The sequence below is a fragment of the Perca flavescens genome, chromosome 17 (genome assembly GCF_004354835.1).
Source record: "Perca flavescens isolate YP-PL-M2 chromosome 17, PFLA_1.0, whole genome shotgun sequence".
NCBI lineage: Eukaryota > Metazoa > Chordata > Actinopteri > Perciformes > Percidae > Perca > Perca flavescens.
In genome coordinates, this window is record NC_041347.1 from 10472399 (window position 1) to 10491093 (window position 18695).

The 18695-nt window shown below is 39.9% G+C and overlaps 1 protein-coding gene across 1 annotated transcript; it reads left to right on the top strand.

Moving 5' to 3' along the window:
* Positions 1-16290: 16290 nt before the first annotated feature.
* On the top strand, positions 16291-17651 carry LOC114572131 (uncharacterized). Its single transcript, XM_028603593.1, has 2 exons — positions 16291-16810; positions 17131-17651. Exons 1-2 carry the CDS (start codon positions 16477-16479, stop codon positions 17631-17633), a joined length of 837 nt encoding a protein of 278 aa, XP_028459394.1. The 5' UTR covers positions 16291-16476; the 3' UTR covers positions 17634-17651.
* Positions 17652-18695: the final 1044 nt, after the last annotated feature.

The following is an 18695-nucleotide window of genomic DNA, read 5'->3' on the forward strand; positions in this document are numbered from 1 at the left end:
GAGGGAATGCTCCAAATAGGTATATGCCTGGGAAGCCCCATTTCAACATGCTTAATGAGGGGGGTTGGGTGGGGGGCTGGGGAGGGAGGGGGGTTAGGGCTGGGGGGAAGCCCGAGGGTGGAGTTAGGAATGGGGGGAATATTTGTTTGTATAAAACCAATGTGCTATTGTATAAGTAAGGGAACTTTAAGTCCATACAGATGTACACCTTTTTGATTTGGGACAGTGTGTGTTGAATGTATTTCTGTTCAATTAAGGTTCCAAGGAAGAAAAAAAAAAAAAGTTGACTTATTAAAATGATAATGTACATTAAAAATGTTATAAAATGTATAGATCATGGCCCGACGCAAAGGAGCATTTGGCATAATGCAGATAATAGGCTACCTAGTTTAATTATCTGCTGTCTGTTGGGAGACTTACAGTTGTCTGACTTTGTCTCTACAAGACCCGACGCCTAGGTGGAAGCCAGTGACAGCCAATGAAGTTGCGGCATTATTAACGCTGTCCAAGGTGCTGAACAAGCTGCGTTTTTTCCTGCATATTTTATAATTATTATCTGGACGCAGGTTCCAATCCCAGTTGGGGCGATGCATTATTAAAGATAAATAGGTATTTATTAGTATGTTTTTAATCTTAGTCAAGTAAATACCTTAAAACAAAAAATATATATATATATATATATTACTAAATACTAAAATACTATATATACTAAAAATATATAATGACACTGTTGTATCAAATACTTGACTTCCCTTATATTACAGTTTTCTTAGTATGTGTAACATTACAATTTCCTAAAACCTTTGCATTCAATTATAAATATTTTACTGTTCTCTTAATGTTATGCACTTATTAATGAGACATGTAAATATTGGTTAACGTAATGTCTTGTTTATTAAATACAACAATGACAGTTTAAACACACCAAGCCCCATAGTGCAAGGTCACACATACACAAAATAAAATATGTAAAATAAATATGAAATGGGCAAAATATACAATATATACACACTAAACATCCCCCCCTCAATGTCCGTCATTTTCCCTTTTTGACCTCCCACCTCAGTTTTTCTGACTTATAAAAGGCAGACTCCTGGAACTCTTTCCAGGTCATCTCCTTCTCCATGCCCTGGTCTTTGCAAATAGAAAAGACTTTAGCAGGGCAGTAAATGTACTTCCCTGCTACTCCAGGGAATCCAGTGTGAATATGAGGACTGTTTGGGCCCTGCTTCAGTTCCATTCTGCAAAACCGACACTTGCGACCTGTGGGCTGGGACTCCTCTGTGGTGGTCCTTTTCCTCTTTTGTTGTCCTCTGTCCTCCACCCTTTTCTTGCTGAAAGAACTCTGTCTGTGTAAAGTCATTAAAGGGCATTTTTGGGTTTGTCAGACCTTCAGCACCATAGGCTTTAAAAACCTTAGTGGAGCAGTAGACATACCTGACAGGGCCTTGCTGGTAAAAGAAGTGGACGGAAGAACCATCATTCTCATACCTCGACTTTGGCTGGCCACAGGAAAGACATGTTTTTGTCTGTGCCTTTTTTTGTTCCGGCTGTTGTTGCTGCTGCTTGTCCATTATGTTTTGAACTATTTTCTCAATAGAGTCTTGAGTTAGAGGTGTGGCCAGGGTCTGCACTGCTGGTGGTGGATTAACAACTGCAGCAGGCACGGTAACAACTGGCACACTGGTAGTCGTACTCCCCTTGGTCAGAGAGTGCCAGAGTTCCTCCCTCTCTTGCAGTTTTTCCGGGCTGGTTTTTAAAGAGGAGCTGGTGTTTAACAGTTTGCTGAGGTGCTTTAAATACTGTGCAATATGTAGTTTGGTTGTTGGGTGGAGCATGCTGTTTGGGTCTTTACAGGAGTTGTGAACTAGACCAGCATAGTCCTGGTCTACAAGCTTGAGCACGTCCTTCTGGCCACGGTGTTTATTAAGCAGGTCGTCAATAGCCTTTTTCATAGGGGTTGGCCAGCGCTTGTGGTCCAACACAAACACCCTCCCACCTGTCTTCACAGGTCCAGTGTGAGCACCAGATGGTGAGGAAAGCAAGGGGAGAGACAGCAGACTTCTGGTTTCTATAACAACAAAAGACAAAGAGTACAATAAGTCATTCTGGCACAAAAAAATATAAGACAAACAAACCACAACACAATTCATACACTTGTATGGGTGAAAACTCACTTTCCAGTTAAGTTTGTTTAGAAAATGGCTGATGGATAATTATGTTTATGTAAAAGTCTATTCAATAACACATGACATAAAGTTCTCATATTGTCTCCTCTCTAAGAAAAGAAAGATGTTAACTCATCTCATTGATAAAACCTCTTCTGAAAAAACCCACCCTCGATCCTGAGGTCTTAGCAAACTATAGACCTATATCTAACCTTCCCTTTCTATCCAAGATCCTTGAGAAGGTGGTTGCTAATCAGTTATGTGATTTTCTACATAGAAATAGTTTATTTGATGACTTTCAATCAGGATTTAGAAAGCATCATAGCACAGAGACGGCACTGGTGAAAATTACTAACGACCTTTTAACTGCTGCAGACAAAGGACTTGTCTCCATTCTTGTTTTACTACATCTTAGTGCTGCATTTGACAATATTGACCATTCAATCCTGTTACAGAGATTGGAACACTTAGTTGGCATTAAAGGAATTGCTCTAAGCTGGTTTAAGTCCTATTTCTCTGATCAATCTCTATTTGTTAATGTTAATGATAAATCCTCCAAGTACGCTAAAGTTAGCCATGGGGTTCCTCAAGGCTCAGTGCTTGGACCAATTCTATTCTCCTTATATATGCTTCCTCTAGGCAATATTATTAGCAAACACTCAATTACCTTTCACTGTTATGCGTATGACACCCAATTATACTTGTCAATCAAACCAGACGAAACCAGTCAGCTAGCTAAATTTCAAGCGTGCATTAAAGATATAAAATCCTGGATGACCTATAATTTTCTGATGTTAAACCCTAACAAAACTGAAGTTATTGTACTGGGACCTAAACACTTCAGAACCTCATTATCTAAAGACATAGCTACTCTGGATGGTGTTGCCCTGGCCTCCAGCACTACTGTCAGAAATTTAGGAGTTATTTTTGATCAGGATATATCCTTTAATGCCAATCTAAAACAAACCTCAAGAACAGCCTTGTTTCATCTTCGTAACATTGCCAAAATTAGGAATATCCTGTCTCAAAACGACGCTGAAAAACTAGTCCATGCATTTGTTACGTCCAGGCTGGACTATTGTAATTCCCTACTGTCAGGTTGCTCAAATAAGTCCCTTAAGACTCTCCAGCTGATCCAGAATGCTGCAGCACGTGTTCTCACAAGAACTAAGAAAAGAGATCATATTTCTCCTGTATTAGCTTCTCTGCACTGGCTTCCTGTTGAATCCAGGATTGAGTTTAAAATCCTTCTCTTGACCTACAAAGCTCTAAATGGTCTAGCACCATCATATCTAGAAGAGCTCCTAATACCCTATTGTCCCACTAGAGCACTGCGCTCCCAGAATGCAGAGTTACTGGTGGTTCCTAGAGTCTCAAAAAGTAGAATGGGAGCCAGAGCCTTTAGTTATCAGGCTCCTCTCCTATGGAACCAGCTCCCGATCTGGGTTCGGGGGGCAGAAACCGTAATCGCTTTCAAGAATGAACTTAAAACTCTTCTATTTGATAAAGCTTATAGTTAGGGAGTGAGGAGTTGCAGTGTTCACCTAACTGGCCCACCTGCTTCTCTTCATAATTGTTAGATTAATAATACATAACAAAGTAGAGGGAGACAGGCCAGCCAAGCCCGATCCGGCAGGGGGAGAGTTCTAAGCCCGAAAAAGCTACCTCTCCTTATGACCTGTCTCTCTTAGTTACGCTGTTATAGTTACGCTGTTATAGTTCTAGACTGCCGGGGGACTTCCTTCCTTTGACACACTGAGCTGCTCTCTCCTCTCCCTTTCTATTACTATTACTATTACTATTTGTGTGTATTCTGTCCCAGAAATGCTTGTAACTAATCCTAGTTTCTGGGGAGTTTACTCCGCAGAGTCCTTATGTTTTTTCCCCCAGCGTATTTCCTTGGAGAACGTTGGCACCAAGATCCTGGTTCCAGCTGTCGCCGTGGTCCTGCTGCACTCCCTGCTGAGCTCAGCGGTGCCTTACAATGTCATGCTGCTTCCTGCTGAACCCTGCAGCTCCCCGCTACATCCAGTCACTGTTCCATTATTAATGTGACTATTATTGCCACTGTTCATCACACCCCCAACCGGCCCGTCAGACACCGCCTACCAAGAGCCTGGGTCTGTCCGAGGTTTCTTCCCAAGAGGGAGTTTTTCCTCGCCACTGTCGCACTGCTTGCTCTTGAGGGAATTACTGTAATTGTTAGAATTGTTGGGGCTTTGTAAATTATAGAGTGTGGTCTAGACCTACTCTTTCTGTAAAGTGTCTCGAGATAACCTATGTTATGATTTGATACTATAAATAAAATTGAATTGAATTTATAAAGGCTATTAATATGATTGAAACCTAGGCACTGCTACTGATACAGAAGTTTTGTCCACCACTTTGTCAAGTGTCAAATGTTTTCCAGGCTCTGTCTGAGGCTCAGGAGTTGAACTTGGAGTCACATCTGGTTTAACAGCAGGAGGGCATGCAGCAAACTGAAACAGCTTGGCTGGTGAGCTGGAAGATGACTGAGGAAGCTCAGCCTGGGCAGCGGGTGGGCTGCTTTGAGGAGGGGGATTCAGGGCAGGTGTTAAGTCTGTCTTGCTCCTGTGCTTATCCCAGTCTAGAGGAACTGGGCGGCAACCAGGCTCAATGTATCCCAAGCCAAACTTCTCTCCAGTGTCTCTGCCAGTGAAATGAAAAGCTGCATACTTCACATGCCCCAGCACTCTTTCAGAGACTGCATTTTGTTCTGCCATTAAAGCTGGATCAAAGACAGTTGGGAGGTGAACATCTGGCTGTTTCAAGTCCACCAGGTGCTGATAATTCCACCGTGCCACCCCTGTCACCCCCTGGGCTTGGAACGGCTCTGTGGAGACGCGTGTTCCAGTGACCCACTGAGCCTGATGGAAATGGTATCCCTCTTGCTGTGAAGTGCCTCTGATGGGGATCCACACAGGAACTTTAGCACCTTCCCCCTGCACGTGGTTTAGCTGCAGTGTTACTCCGTGCCTGTACAAGATCCCACCTTCAACCTCAGGACCACTCAGGCACCCGCGCAAGATGTGTATGCTCTGAATGCGCCACGTCTTCAGCATAGAGGGCTTGAAGAGAGGAAGGCCGACAGACACTCTCGACGAGCTCCTCAGGCTGTGGAATTCTGGTCCTGCAGTGCTCACGAATGTGTGCCTTTGTTGGGTTGGCAGGCTGAATGCCACAGAAGGCATATGCCTCTTTAAGCCTCTGCAGGTCTTCCTGATCTACAACTGAAAAGGCTGCCGACAGGAACTGAGCAAAGGAACTGTACAGGGGATGATGCTCTGACACACACTCATGGAGGAACCGTCTCAAACAGTGGAACAAGTCCAGCTTGATAATTATGTTTTCATTGTAGTGGGATCTTGATGCACAGGTGTTCAGCAGGTCACCAGTAGTGGCATCAGCAACAATGCCATTAGTAGTTGTCCAAGCATCCCAGTTCATCTGCTCTCCTGTGTTAGATTCTGCAACCTTAAATGCTGCGCAGCAATCCCTGAAAGAAGAAATAGAGACACAGTATAGCCATTAATGTTAAAGCAGTGATATCAATCCCTATTTACACTTCAGTGTATTCAGTCATAAAAATAAAATAAAATGAAGTGAAATTATGAAAAATTAAAAGCAAAGTGAATTGTGATTATTAGCTGTTCATGTCACCAATGAAAGTAAAATATACTGTTTATATCTTACCTGTCTACCCACTAGTAGTGTGCCTTCTCTATGCCTGCAGTGTTGTAGCGGTGTGCTATACCTTCATACATGGGCTTCAGTGACTTTTCTGTCTCAGACCCATGAAAGGATCATCCAGTTCTCATTCATGACTGCATATGATGACATGGTCCCAGATGAAAAGGTGACCTTCCTAGCAACTTTCCGTGTGTGGTCTGAGCGGAAAGCCTGTCCAAAGGTACCCTGAAGAAGCTTTGTGATAGCAGCCTCCTGGTGTTAGTACTCATGCAGTAGGCAGTCAGTTAGGTAGTGTGCAGACACAGAGATCCCGTTCCAGCCATCTGAATCCCCATACTCTCCAAAGGGAGCTGGCTTGGTTTCCTGTCTTATGAACTGAGTGATGGTTCTTAGGTCATACTTTCCTGCCTCACCATCCATGATGTTCTGGCAGGTAAGGAGGAAGGCCAGGTGAGCACGTTCATATTTCAGGTGCATCATCTCCATGATCTGCTTTGCCATGTCGGTGGGTGAGTTACCTGTGCGCCTGAGCTCGTCCGTTACGGATTTAGTGATGGCCTTCTTGTAGGTCAGTATTGCCGGCAAAAGGTTTGTGAACCTCTTTGGTAGTTTTTCCAGCCACAGTGGATTGTCAGCATACCACCTTTTCTGGCAAACTTTACAGCACAGCCTGGATGAAAAAAGGTAGAGCTGTCCAGTGATGCCAACAATCACACGAGGTCTAACCACAGCATTTTACATGCAGTATATATTTTCATCCACATAAGCAAAAGACTGATACTTACCCTCATTATGACTGGTTTCAATTCATAGTCACTAGGACAATAGGTGGAACACCAAAACACAAACATGACCAGAACATGGTCAACATGAGATGGAAAGCTTTAAGTCATGCTTCATATTGGGATAAGAATTCATGGTCCCAGAGTTGTCTGCTGATGCAGGATGTTTTTTTTTATATACCCTATATCATTTTCAAGAAGCCAGCGGAAGGACTTCCCCTTGTATTTCCAAAACTCCAGGATGTATTCTCCAGCCACCTTATCTGAGGCATTCCCACCTCTCTGACGGACGACACTGAGTGCATTTTGCCTGACCAGCTCCTCCCTTACAGGTGCAGACTTGTCCTGGAGAGATGGGTTGTCTTTAATGACTTTTTGCAGAATTAGTTCCTGACAAAGATACCCCAGAGGTCCCTTGCGAAATGTAACTGCAACTCTCCCGGGAAAAAATATTTGTTTGCGCATTTTACCTCTCATGAAGAAAAGTCACGTAATTAGTATATTATTGCAATAATATTATTTATTGCATAAAACAATTGTTAATAGGTAGGGTCTCAATGAAGTGAAAAAAACAGGTTTACATCTCAGCTTTTGCATATTCATGCTGTTTTTGTCTGAGGTTTGAAGATTTTGAAAAATACCAAATAGCTTAATTTCTTATTTTATATTTGATATATTTGATATATTTTGTTGATGTTTTTGAACTTGATCAAGTACCGCAGCTGCAGAGTTAAAGGCTGATCAGCATCTGTAAAAATCCCTCTCTGATCAAAGTTAAAGTTAGGCCTACATCAGTAATGCCTCATTAAGATAGTGAAGATTAATCATGTACCCATATGTGCAATATATATGACATCCATTATGTTTATATATTATTTTACAGTATATGGTTGACATACACTCACAAACTATCAGCAAATAATCAGTTCTAATTAGTAACATTTTATAATGACTCTTTAGACAATTCAGAAAGAAGAAATATAAGATAGGCCTAATTTGATACACACTAGGCTATGTGTTTAACAATTTGATGAATAATCAAATTAATGAATCCTATATATTTTTAAATAACCAACTATATTCTATAGTTTGTATGTAAAACCTGTAGTAGCCTAAATGCAGTTAACTGATAAATGATTTTAATATATGTGTTAAATGGTAATTTTCATTGTTCATTTATTTAGAGGAAATTGGGGGTAATATTTTTAGCTAATATTTACAGTAATGCAAGGAATTGTTTAATTATCTAAAATGTTTGTGGATAATTTAGAGTACATTGGTGATATTTTGGAAATATTGCATTGTTACTTTTAACCGTATAGGGCCTAGGCCTACACCTTTAATTGCATAGAAAACTCTCGCGAGAGTCGTGAGGTTAAAAAAAAAAAAAAAAAAGGGGGGTTATCGGAGGGATCAGTCAGGCAAGGATAGAGTGGAGCCTCACAGTTTTTTGACCTCTTTCTATTTTCCCTTTGTTGCCGTTAATAATCATTTTTATTTTTTGTACTATTGCTGTAGGTCTACTGATGTTTACGTCGGTAACCGAGTAAACGGATATAGCCTACCTTTACTACGAGTGGTTCAGTGGATTTATTGATGTGGATTCCTATAGCCAAGCTGTCTAATAGATAGGCTAGTGAAGGAAAAGGTAGGCCTACAACATTTGCCCCTGAGATATAACGGATTAGGCCTATAAAAATCGTAATACAAATAAAATTAAAATCGTACTTAAGTAGGCTACAGTAGTTGAACAAATATAGGCTAATACTGTAGGCCTAGTTGCTTTCAAAATAATATTGTGATCATGTCTCCATGTCTAACAGACACACAGCATCACAGTGCAGCACTGTCTTTGCTGTGCTAGACATGGAGACATGATCACAATATTATTTATTTTATTTAGTTGCTTTGTCCGTTGAATGAGACAACAGAAATGAGAAAGGTAAATGGAAACATGAGTCTAAGAAAAGCGGAGAATGAATTGGTGTGTTGATGTCACTGCTCCTCTCGTCCAGCTGGAGGCGATGGAGGACACACAAACACAAGTGGTTTGTGGAGGTTTCCATGGGAACAAGGAAATAAAGAAGCTGCTGTAACATAGTGTAACGTTGTTGTTGAGCGTGTGTGTTATCCCAGCTGTGTGTAGAACAGTAGAAAGAGTGTAAAAAGACTGGGTCCCGCTGTATTACTCAGGCTGCACTACAGCGTCTATTCACGGGCGCGATCCCACTACTGAGCGGCACGGGGGCTTTGGCCTGCTCCGTCTCCGACCTGGGTCGGTGCACCCCTCCTTAGACGACCTGGTGGTCCCGGGCTCCCCCAGGAGCACCATATCGATACCGAACTTAGTGCGGACACCCGATCGGCATAGTCCGCTGCAGCTCAGAGCTCCTGAGCTCAAACGATCCTCCAGCCTCAGCCTCCCGGTAACTTGGATTACAGGCGCGCGCCACCGGACCCGACGACTGAGTTCTTCATTCATAGAGGTTTTGGGATTTACAAAGGTGACGTCATCAGGGCGCACGTTTCAGCGGCATGTAGTGACGAAAATAAAACGTGCAGCTGCAGAGTTAAAGGCTGATCAGCATCTGTAAAACTCCTCACTGATAAAACCTTTCAATAAAGATCAATAGGCCTACTTTATCTTTAAAAAGCGTACAGGCTATATGTCTATGAGTCTGCTTTTCTGTTGTCTTGCATTCATGTTCTTTATCATGTCAGCAGGTTGCATGATTCAGTAACTTATATTCAAAATCTGTGATTGAAATGTAAATGTAAACCAAAGAGCAACTGCAGGCAGCATTTAAAACACAGGAGTTGAATCTCTTATCACTGCCAAAGTAAATAACAGCTCTTTTACAGGGAGCAGACGATGCTGCAGACAACAACTCAATCTGAGTCATATAGGCTATCATAATACAACATGTGACCATAAAAAGTGAGCAGCTGAAAAGTGGATCACAATGTGGACATATTTTCTTTATTTGATTAATAAAAGAGAGAAGGCTTCAGGTTTGGGACTACTTTTCCATCCAACATTTCTCTGACAGAGGAGCAACGTCACATTTAAATTTAGCTGTGATGAGGTTTTAAAGCCTTTGAACCTTTTCTGGATTCTGAACTTGTCAGACTGGTAATATGTTGATAATATGTGAGCCTTTGGTTCATTTAGTGAAGCCTGGTTCCCCCACACAGCTGCTTTCTCTTGTTGCCTAATGAGGCCTCTGGTCAGGACTGTGTGGATGTGTACAGAGCGAGCTCTATCAACACCGCCTGACTCTCCTGTTGATACGTCTGTTAAGGCCATACAGTTCACATCTTTAGGATTATTTAACCCTCCTATAATCTGTAGGAAAAAAATGACATACAATATGTTACAGGTCAAATTGACCCCACTGTTATACACTCACAAACAGGCAAATAATCAGTTTAAATTAGTAGCCTAACCTTTTATTATGGTTTGTCAGAGAATCCAGAAAGAAGAAATATGAGGTCACTGGACATATTAGGCTAAACTATTTTTAACAACTATTTGATAAATGACCAAATGAATTAATCATGCTTTTTTTATAATCGATTGTAAGCCTGTTCTATAATTTGTATCTTTCTATTTTTAAAGACTATTTTTGGGGCATTTTAGGCCTTTATTTGTGACAGGACGGCTCAGACATTAAAGGGGAGAGAGATGGGGAATGACATGCAGCAAAGGGCTGCCGGTCTGCGGCCACTGCGTCGTGGACTGAGCCTCCATTGGGTGCGCGCTCTACCAGGTGAGCTACCCAGGCGCCAATAAAATTTGTATCTTAAACTTTTAACTTCAAAGTAACTTGTAGCCCTTAGCTGTCAAATAGATATAGTGAAGTAAAGAGTATAATATTTGCCCCTGAGATGTAGTGGATTAGAGTATCAGTTTAAAAATAGAAATACTCGAGTAGAGTAAAAATACCTCAAACTCAAAGCCTACTTCAGTACAGTTGTTGAGCAAATGTAGCCTGCTTTCCCCCACTGCACACAGAACAATCATGACAACAGACAGAAGCACAGCGACAGAGCTGCACTGTGATGCTGTGTGTCTGTTAGACATGGAGACATGGTCACTATATTTCTTTGTTTATTTAGTTGCTTGTTTGTTGAAGGAGACAGCTGAAATGACAAATATGAATGGAAACAGAATGAATTGGTGTGATGATGTCATTGCTCCTCTCGTCCAGCTGGAGGCGGTGGAGGACAAACAAACACAACTGGTTTCTGGAGGTTTCCATGGGAACAAGGACATAAAGAAGCTGCTGTAACGTTGTTGTTGAGCGTGTGTGTTATCCCAGCTGTGTGTAGAACAGTAGAAAGAGTGTAAAAAGACTGGGTCCCGCTGTATTACTCAGGGTGCACTACAGCGTCTATTCACAGGCGCGATCCCACTACTGAGCGGCACGGGGGTTTTGGCCTGCTCCGTCTCCGACCTGGGCCGGTGCACCCCTCCTTAGACGACCTGGTGGTCCCGGGCTCCCCCAGGAGCACCATATCGATACCGAACTTAGTGCGGACACCCGATCGACATAGTCCGCTGCAGCTCAGAGCTCCTGAGTTCAAACGATCCTCCAGCCTCAGCCTCCCGGTAACTTGGATTACAGGCGTGCGCCACCGCACCCGGCAAGAGATCTCTTCATTCATAGAGGTTTTGGGATTTACAAATGTGACGTCATCAGGGAGCACGCTCCAGCAGCATCTAGTGATGAAAATAAAACGTGCAGCTGCAGAGTTAAAGGCTGATCAGCATCTGTAAAACTCCCTCACTGATCAAAGTTAAAGTTAGGCCTACATCAGTAATGCTTGTAAACACAGGGGGAACTTCATATGTTGTACTCTGATAGGCTAAGTGTGGAAAATGACCAGTTCATCTCACAAAACATTAATATCTGCAATCTATTGGCTGGCCTCTATGGAAGGTGAATCGATGGACACAACTAGAGATTGTCTACCCTGGCTTCTCTGGTACCTCTCCAACTTCTGGGAACCATGGATGTCTTCTTTGTGTGCAAATATTGATGGAACATAATCTGGGTGACATAGGTCCACTGATGGTGCACCTAAAATAAAACAAGTGACAGAAACAGTTAGTGTTGACAATACTGTACATTGCTGAGCATCATACATTCCTGGCATAATCCATATGGTTTTTTTTTTTTTTTTTTTTAGAATTTATTTTTAATTTCTGTGGGTCACCATAATCCGGTTCCAGGAAATACATTAAACAAGGCAAAACAACAAATAAAAAAATAAAAAAATAAATCAATAAAAATAGATTTCAAAATGTCATCAAAAAAGTTTCATCAAAATTTCATCTCTATTTTTTATATAGTATACTTCCCTCAATTCTTATTGATTTTATCAACCCACCCCCACCCAGATCACACCCACCCGAATCACTCACACCCACTCACCCAGATCTCTCACCCCCCAAACCACACCCACACACATAAAATAAATTAACGGGGTTCTAAAGACAGTTTCCATAGGGCATCATAAATTTGTCTCCACTGGCTATCAAATTGTTTCTTTTTATTTTTGTCCTCTGACATTGATCTTTCAATACTCAGATAATACTTCATTAGGGCCTTCCAATTCTCTATTGAATATGCTTCCTTATTTTTCCAGTTTTGCAAGATCAATTTTTTAAAGATAAGAGAGGAAAAAAGTATCTGCCAACTAGTTGGATATCTTATTCCCTCTATATCTTGAAAAATACATATTTTTGGGGAAAATATCATTTCTCTATTAGTATACTTAGATAACCAAATCACTATACCCTCCCAAGTCTTCTTTATACCTTTGCAGTACCAAAAGGCATGCATAAGGGAGTCACCATATGAATTACATTTTAGACATATATCTGATGATGTATTATCAAACTTGTTTATTTTATCTCTAGTGTAATATATTCTTGTCATTATCTTAAACTGTATTAGACACAGATTTTTGTTAGTACTTAATTTGTACGTTAGTGACAAACTTTCTTTCCATTTTCCTTTAACGTCAACCCCTAGGTCTTCTGTCCATTTATTGTATATACTTTGTAATAATGTATCACTATTTTCCATGCTTATCAGTAAATTGTACATAGAGCCGATCAGCCTCCGTTTTTTTTTGTTTATTTGGTTAAAATTTTAGACATTTCAGGGCTGATATTCTTTTCCAAGTCAAAATTACAGATACTCCAGTTTTTCAGTTGCATATACCTAAATAATTCTGTATCTTTTAGATTATATTTGCTTTTTAATTCACCGAAAGGTGCAACAATATCATGATTTATGACATCTGACAACTGCTTTATTCCACCTTTTATCCATGTTTCCCAGTAAAGTTGCGTACTCTGTATATTTATTGAGGGATTGCTCCAAATAGGTATATGCCTGGGAAGCCCCATTTCTTGGTGAAGAATGTTTTTTATTTTATTCCAGGCCTTTAATGTACTATTAATAACAAAATTTGTTGATTTGATGTTGCCCTTAGAAAAAAGCGCCAACAGTAAACTGTTGCACTGTAATTGATTGTTTTCTATATCTATCCATGGATCTTCGTTTGTTTAATTTATTACGCGATCAATATAAAATGACTGAGCTGCTACATGATACAACTCTAAGTTAAGGAGATTTAAACCCCTTTCTGCTCTTGAGTGATACAAAAGTTTCCTTTCCAATCTAGATGCTTTATTTGACCAAATGAACAAAGAGATTATTGAATCTACCTCTTTAAAAAACAGTTTTAGGAGGCATTATGGGAATAGTTTGAAATTTTAATAAGAATTTCGGTAGCCACATCATCTTAAAGAGGTTTACTCTTCCTATTAAATTAATCTTCAAGTCTCACTGCCTAACATCCTTCTTAAAGTCTTTCACAAGTGGAAGAAAGTTATCCTTACAACTGGGTCTTATCATGGCTAATATAAGTTCCAAGGTATTTTATATATTTTTTTCTGTATTCGAAATTGTGTGAAATTCTCCAAGTCCTTTTTGCAAGAGTCTATTGCCAACAACTCCGTTTTTGCAATATTCATTTTGTAACCTAAGATCCTTGAAAAGGTTGTAATTATTTCCATAACATGTGGAACTGAGGTGACCGCATTACTTAAGTAAAGTAATAAATCATCTGCGAATAGGCTCAATTTAAACTGTTTTTTTCCAATCTCGATACCTCCTATCTCTTTTGTCTCTCTAATTTTTTGAGCCAAGGGTTCAATTGCTAATGCAAACAATGATGGTGAGAGAGGGCATCCTTGGGCAGTTCCTCTAGTTAATAAGAAAGGTTTTGATAGAATTCCGTTTGTATATACATATGCTTTAGGAGACTTAAACAGGGTTCCAATCATATTCATAAAATGTAATGGAAAATTGTATACCTCTAAAACTTTAAACAAATAGGACCATTCCAGTCTATCAAAAGCCTTTTCCGCATCAACTGTCATTAATGTTAAATCTATTTGGTGTTTCTTTGCATATTGTGTAAGGGAGATACAAGTTCTGGTATTAGTTCTTAAATCCCTATGCTGTATAAAACCAGCTTGGTCGTAATGAATTAAACTTGGTAAAATTTGTACCAGTCTATTATTCCAAATTTTGGTTATGATCTTCTTGTCACTATTATTTTTTGGCACCAAGTTAACCACTTCTGTAAATAGGGAATCAATCTTAGCCCAGAATGTGGTGTAAAATTCTATAGGAAAACCATCCATTCCTGGAGCTTTTTTAGGGGAAAAGTTTTTAATAGCAGATTGTATTTCTATGTTGGTTATATCCTTGCTAAGATCTTCAATTTGCTCAGGAGAAAGACTTTTTAGGTTAATTGATTTTAAGTAAGGAAGAGGGTCCTGGTCTTTTATTTCTGAAGTACATAATTCTTCAGAAAATTCAGTATTTATGGCCTGATTATTTGTGTGGATTTTGTTTGAGTTTAAATCTCTTAAAACTATAGGTTTCCTTTTCAAAACTTTCTTTATTAAAGAGGTCAAATACTTTCCTTTTATTTATTGGCAGCTATATCATTTATTCTGTTACAATTATGCTTAAAGTCCTCTGCTTTCTTAAATAACAGTCTGTCCAGTTTTAATTTGGCTTCTTGTAGTTTTTTATAATTACTGCTATTTGTTTGAGTGTTATGTGCTCTCTGGAATAAATTCCACTTTCTTTTTTGATGCATATCCGATCATAACTCCTCTTAGATATGCCTTAAAAGTATCCCAAACTATGTTAATACCCGGTCTGTCCTGGGGATCCCGGCTTTTCACATTTGTTTCTATAAATAGATCTATATGGTTATTGACATATTCCAGAAAGTCAGTATCCATTAGATATTTCCTATTCATTCTCCAGATCCTGGGAGACATTATGTTTTCTTTTGGTGACAACATGCATGTCACTGTAGCATGATCAGAAATTACATTATCGTTGATTTTACTCATTACAACTCTATCTAATTCACTCCCTGATATAAACAAATAATCAATTTGACTGCGCATGTGAACAATATGTATAATCTGTTATATTAGGGTGTATGGCCCTCCATACATCCTGAAGGTCATTAGAAATTGAGGAGTTAATTTGGTGGATTTACCTTTCTGGTTGTTGTTGAGCTGTCTTTTGAACTAAAGATATTATTCAAATCTCCCCCACGTATAATGACCCCTGTCGGTGCACGATCTAAGACTGTCTGTATCTTCCTTAGAAAAGACATATCAGATATAGGAGGTTTATAGACATTTATAAGAGTAAAAATCTCTCCAAACAATTCACACCTAACTACTAAGTACCTGCCATATTTATCTGGATGTTGTGAAATTAGTTTGAAAGATAACCTTTTATTTTTTTAAATGCCCACCCCTCTGCTCCTAGATGTAAGTGTTGCTTCAAAGGCTTCTCCTACCCATTGTCTCTTAAGGTATTCTATCTGTCCGGTTTTAAAATGAAGCTCCTGAAGAAAGACAATGTCAGAAGACAATTTCCCTAAATGGTATAGGACCTTGTGCTTTTTAGTTCCTTCCTGTAACCCGTTTACATTCCAGGTCACAATTTGTATTGTATTCGGAAGGTTTTGTACATTGCTTTTAAATTACTGTAACTTTAGGTTATTTATTTGTATAGCGTATATTGATGGACAAACAATGTTGCTCTTATGTTTTGGGTAATCTTTCTTAGGTTACCACAACAGAAAATACTCGGGTAATGTAACGCTGTCAAGTAATTGGAAACGGGTGTCACAATACTAGTCAAAATGTAGCTAAAGCTGTCAACTAACGTTACAACACTGGCACCGTAGCATTGATCTAACGTTACAGTTTAGCTAGGTAGCTACAATCAATTTAGTGAAGTAATTTAGAACTATTGCAGTTTTTTTTACTGGCAGCTAGCTATAACTTAACATGAGTTTGTTAGCTGAAACGAAGTCCTTGAACTATTGCCTGGCTGCCAAGCCTCTCTCTTCGCACAGTGGTGATCCATGCTCGCCGTCTCCCCTCTTCTTTAGGAAACCGAAACATTTTTATTTTGGAGATTGCGTTTGTTAACGTTAATGGCTATACTGTGTCTCTATTTCTTCTTTCAGGGATTGCTGCGCAGCATTTAAGGTTGCAGAATCTTACACAGGAGAGCAGATGAACTGGGATGCTTGGACAACTACTAATGGACTGGACTTGTTCCACTGTTTGAGACAGTTCCTCCGTGAGTGTGTGTCAGAGCATCATCCCCTGTACAATTCCTTTGCTCAGTTCCTGTCGGCAGCCTTTTCAGTTGTGGATCAGGAAGACCTGCAGAGGCTTAAAGAGGCATATGCCTTCTGTGGCATTCAGCCTGCCAACCCAACAAAGGCACACATTCGTGAGCACTCATTTCACTGGCAGAGACACTGGAGAGAAGTTTGGCTTAGGATACGTTGAGCCTGGTTGCCGCCCAGTTCCTCTAGACTGGGATAAGCACAGGAGCAAGACAGACTTAACACCTGCCCTGAATCCCCCTCCTCAAAGCAGCCCACCCGCTGCCCAGGCTGAGCTTCCTCAGTCATCTTCCAGCTCACCAGCCAAGCTGTTTCAGTTTGCTGCATGCCCTCCTGCTGTTAAACCAGATGTGACTCCAAGTTCAACTCCTGAGCCTCAGACAGAGCCTGGTAAACATTTGACACTTGACAAAGTGGTGGACAAAACTTCTGTATCAGTAGCAGTGCCTAGGTTTCAATCATATTAATAGCCTTTATAAATGAGTTAACATCTTTCTTTTCTTAGAGAGGAGACAATATGAGAACTTTATGTCCTTTGTTATTGAATAGACTTTTACATAAACATAATTATCCATCAGCCATTTTCTAAACAAACTTAACTGGAAAGTGAGTTTTCACCCATACAAGTGTATGAATTGTTTTGTGGTTTGTTTGTCTTATCTTTTTTTGGGCCAGAATGACTTATTGTACTCTGTCTTTTGTTGTTATAGAAACCAGAAGTCCGCTCTCTCTCCCCTTGCTTTCCTCACCATCTGGTGCTCGCACTGGACCTGTGAAGACAGGTGGGAGGGTGTTTGTGTTGGACCACAAGCGCTGGCCAACCCCTATGAAAAAGGCTATTGACGACCTGCTTAATAAACACCGTGGCCAGAAGGACATGCTCAAGCTTGTAGACCAGGACTATGCTGGTCTAGTTCACAACTCCTGTAAAGACCCAAACAGCATGCTCCACCCAACAACCAAACTACATATTGCACAGTATTTAAAGCACCTCAGCAAACTGTTAAACACCAGCTCCTCTTTAAACACCAGCCCGGAAAAACTGCAAGAGAGGCAGGAACTCTGGCACTCTCTGACCAAGGGGAGTACGACTACCAGTGTGCCAGTTGTTACCATGCCTCCTGCAGTTGTTAATCCACCACCAGCAGTGCAGACCCTGGCCACACCTCTAACTCAAGACTCTATTAAGAAAATAGTTAAAAACGATGTTTAGTGTGTATATACTGTATATTTTGCCCATTTCATATTTATTTTACATATTTTATTTTGTGTATGTGTGACCTTGCACTATGGGGCTTGGTGTGTTTAAACTGTCATTGTTGTATTTAATAAACAAGACATTACATTAACCAATATTTACATGTCTCATTAATAAGTGCATAACATTAAGAGAACAGTAAAATATTTATAATTGAATGCAAAGGTTTTAAGAAATTGTAATGTTACACATACTAAGAAAACTGTAATATAAGGGAAGTCAAGTATTAGATACAACAGTGTCATATATTTTTAGTATATATAGTATTTTAGTGTTTAGTAATATATATATATATATATATATATATATATATATATATATATATATATATATATATATATATATAGTTCTTTTTGTTTAAGGTATTTACTTGACTAAGATTAAAAACATACTAATAAATACCTATTTATCTTTAATAATGCATCGCCCCAACTGGGATTGGAATTTGCGTCCATATAATAATTATTAAATATGCAGGAAAAAAACGCAGCTTGTTCAGCACCTTGGACAGCGTTAATAATGCCGCAACTTCATTGGCTGTCACTGGCTTGCACCTAGGCGTCGGGTCTTGTAGAGACAAAGTCAGACAACTGTAAGTCTCCCAACAGACAGCAGATAATTAATCTAGGTAGCCTATTATCTGCATTGTGCCAAATGCCAAAAGAGTATTATGTTAAAGCTTAAAAAAACTACGAAGTACGCAATTTTAAAACGTAAACAGCTTGAAGGATTTGAGACTCGAGCTTCCAGAAGTAGCTCCATACAGCCACGAAAGCCGAGGTTAGGGGAGACAGAGCGAGGTAGTATGAAATTCTACAACGCTTTATCAACGCCCACCTCAGAAGCTCCAACTTCCAGCTCCAGACTGTCGCAGCCACACCGCCACCTACAGGTAACGTTGTAGAATCGAGCTGTATTTAAAGGCCTCCAATATCTCACTTGTTTCACTGAGGGTGCATATTTGTTTATTTCTTTTCATTCCTATGTAGGACATACTCTGTGTTCATTCTCATGTCG

Coding starts and splice junctions, on each gene's coding strand:
- LOC114572131 (XM_028603593.1), top strand. CDS start 16,477: ATGCCTTCTGTGGCATTCAGCCTGCCAACCCAACAAAGGCACACATTC. Junction 16,811..17,130: donor TGAGCCTCAGACAGAGCCTG/GTAAACATTTGA, acceptor TTGTTGTTATAG/AAACCAGAAGTCCGCTCTCT.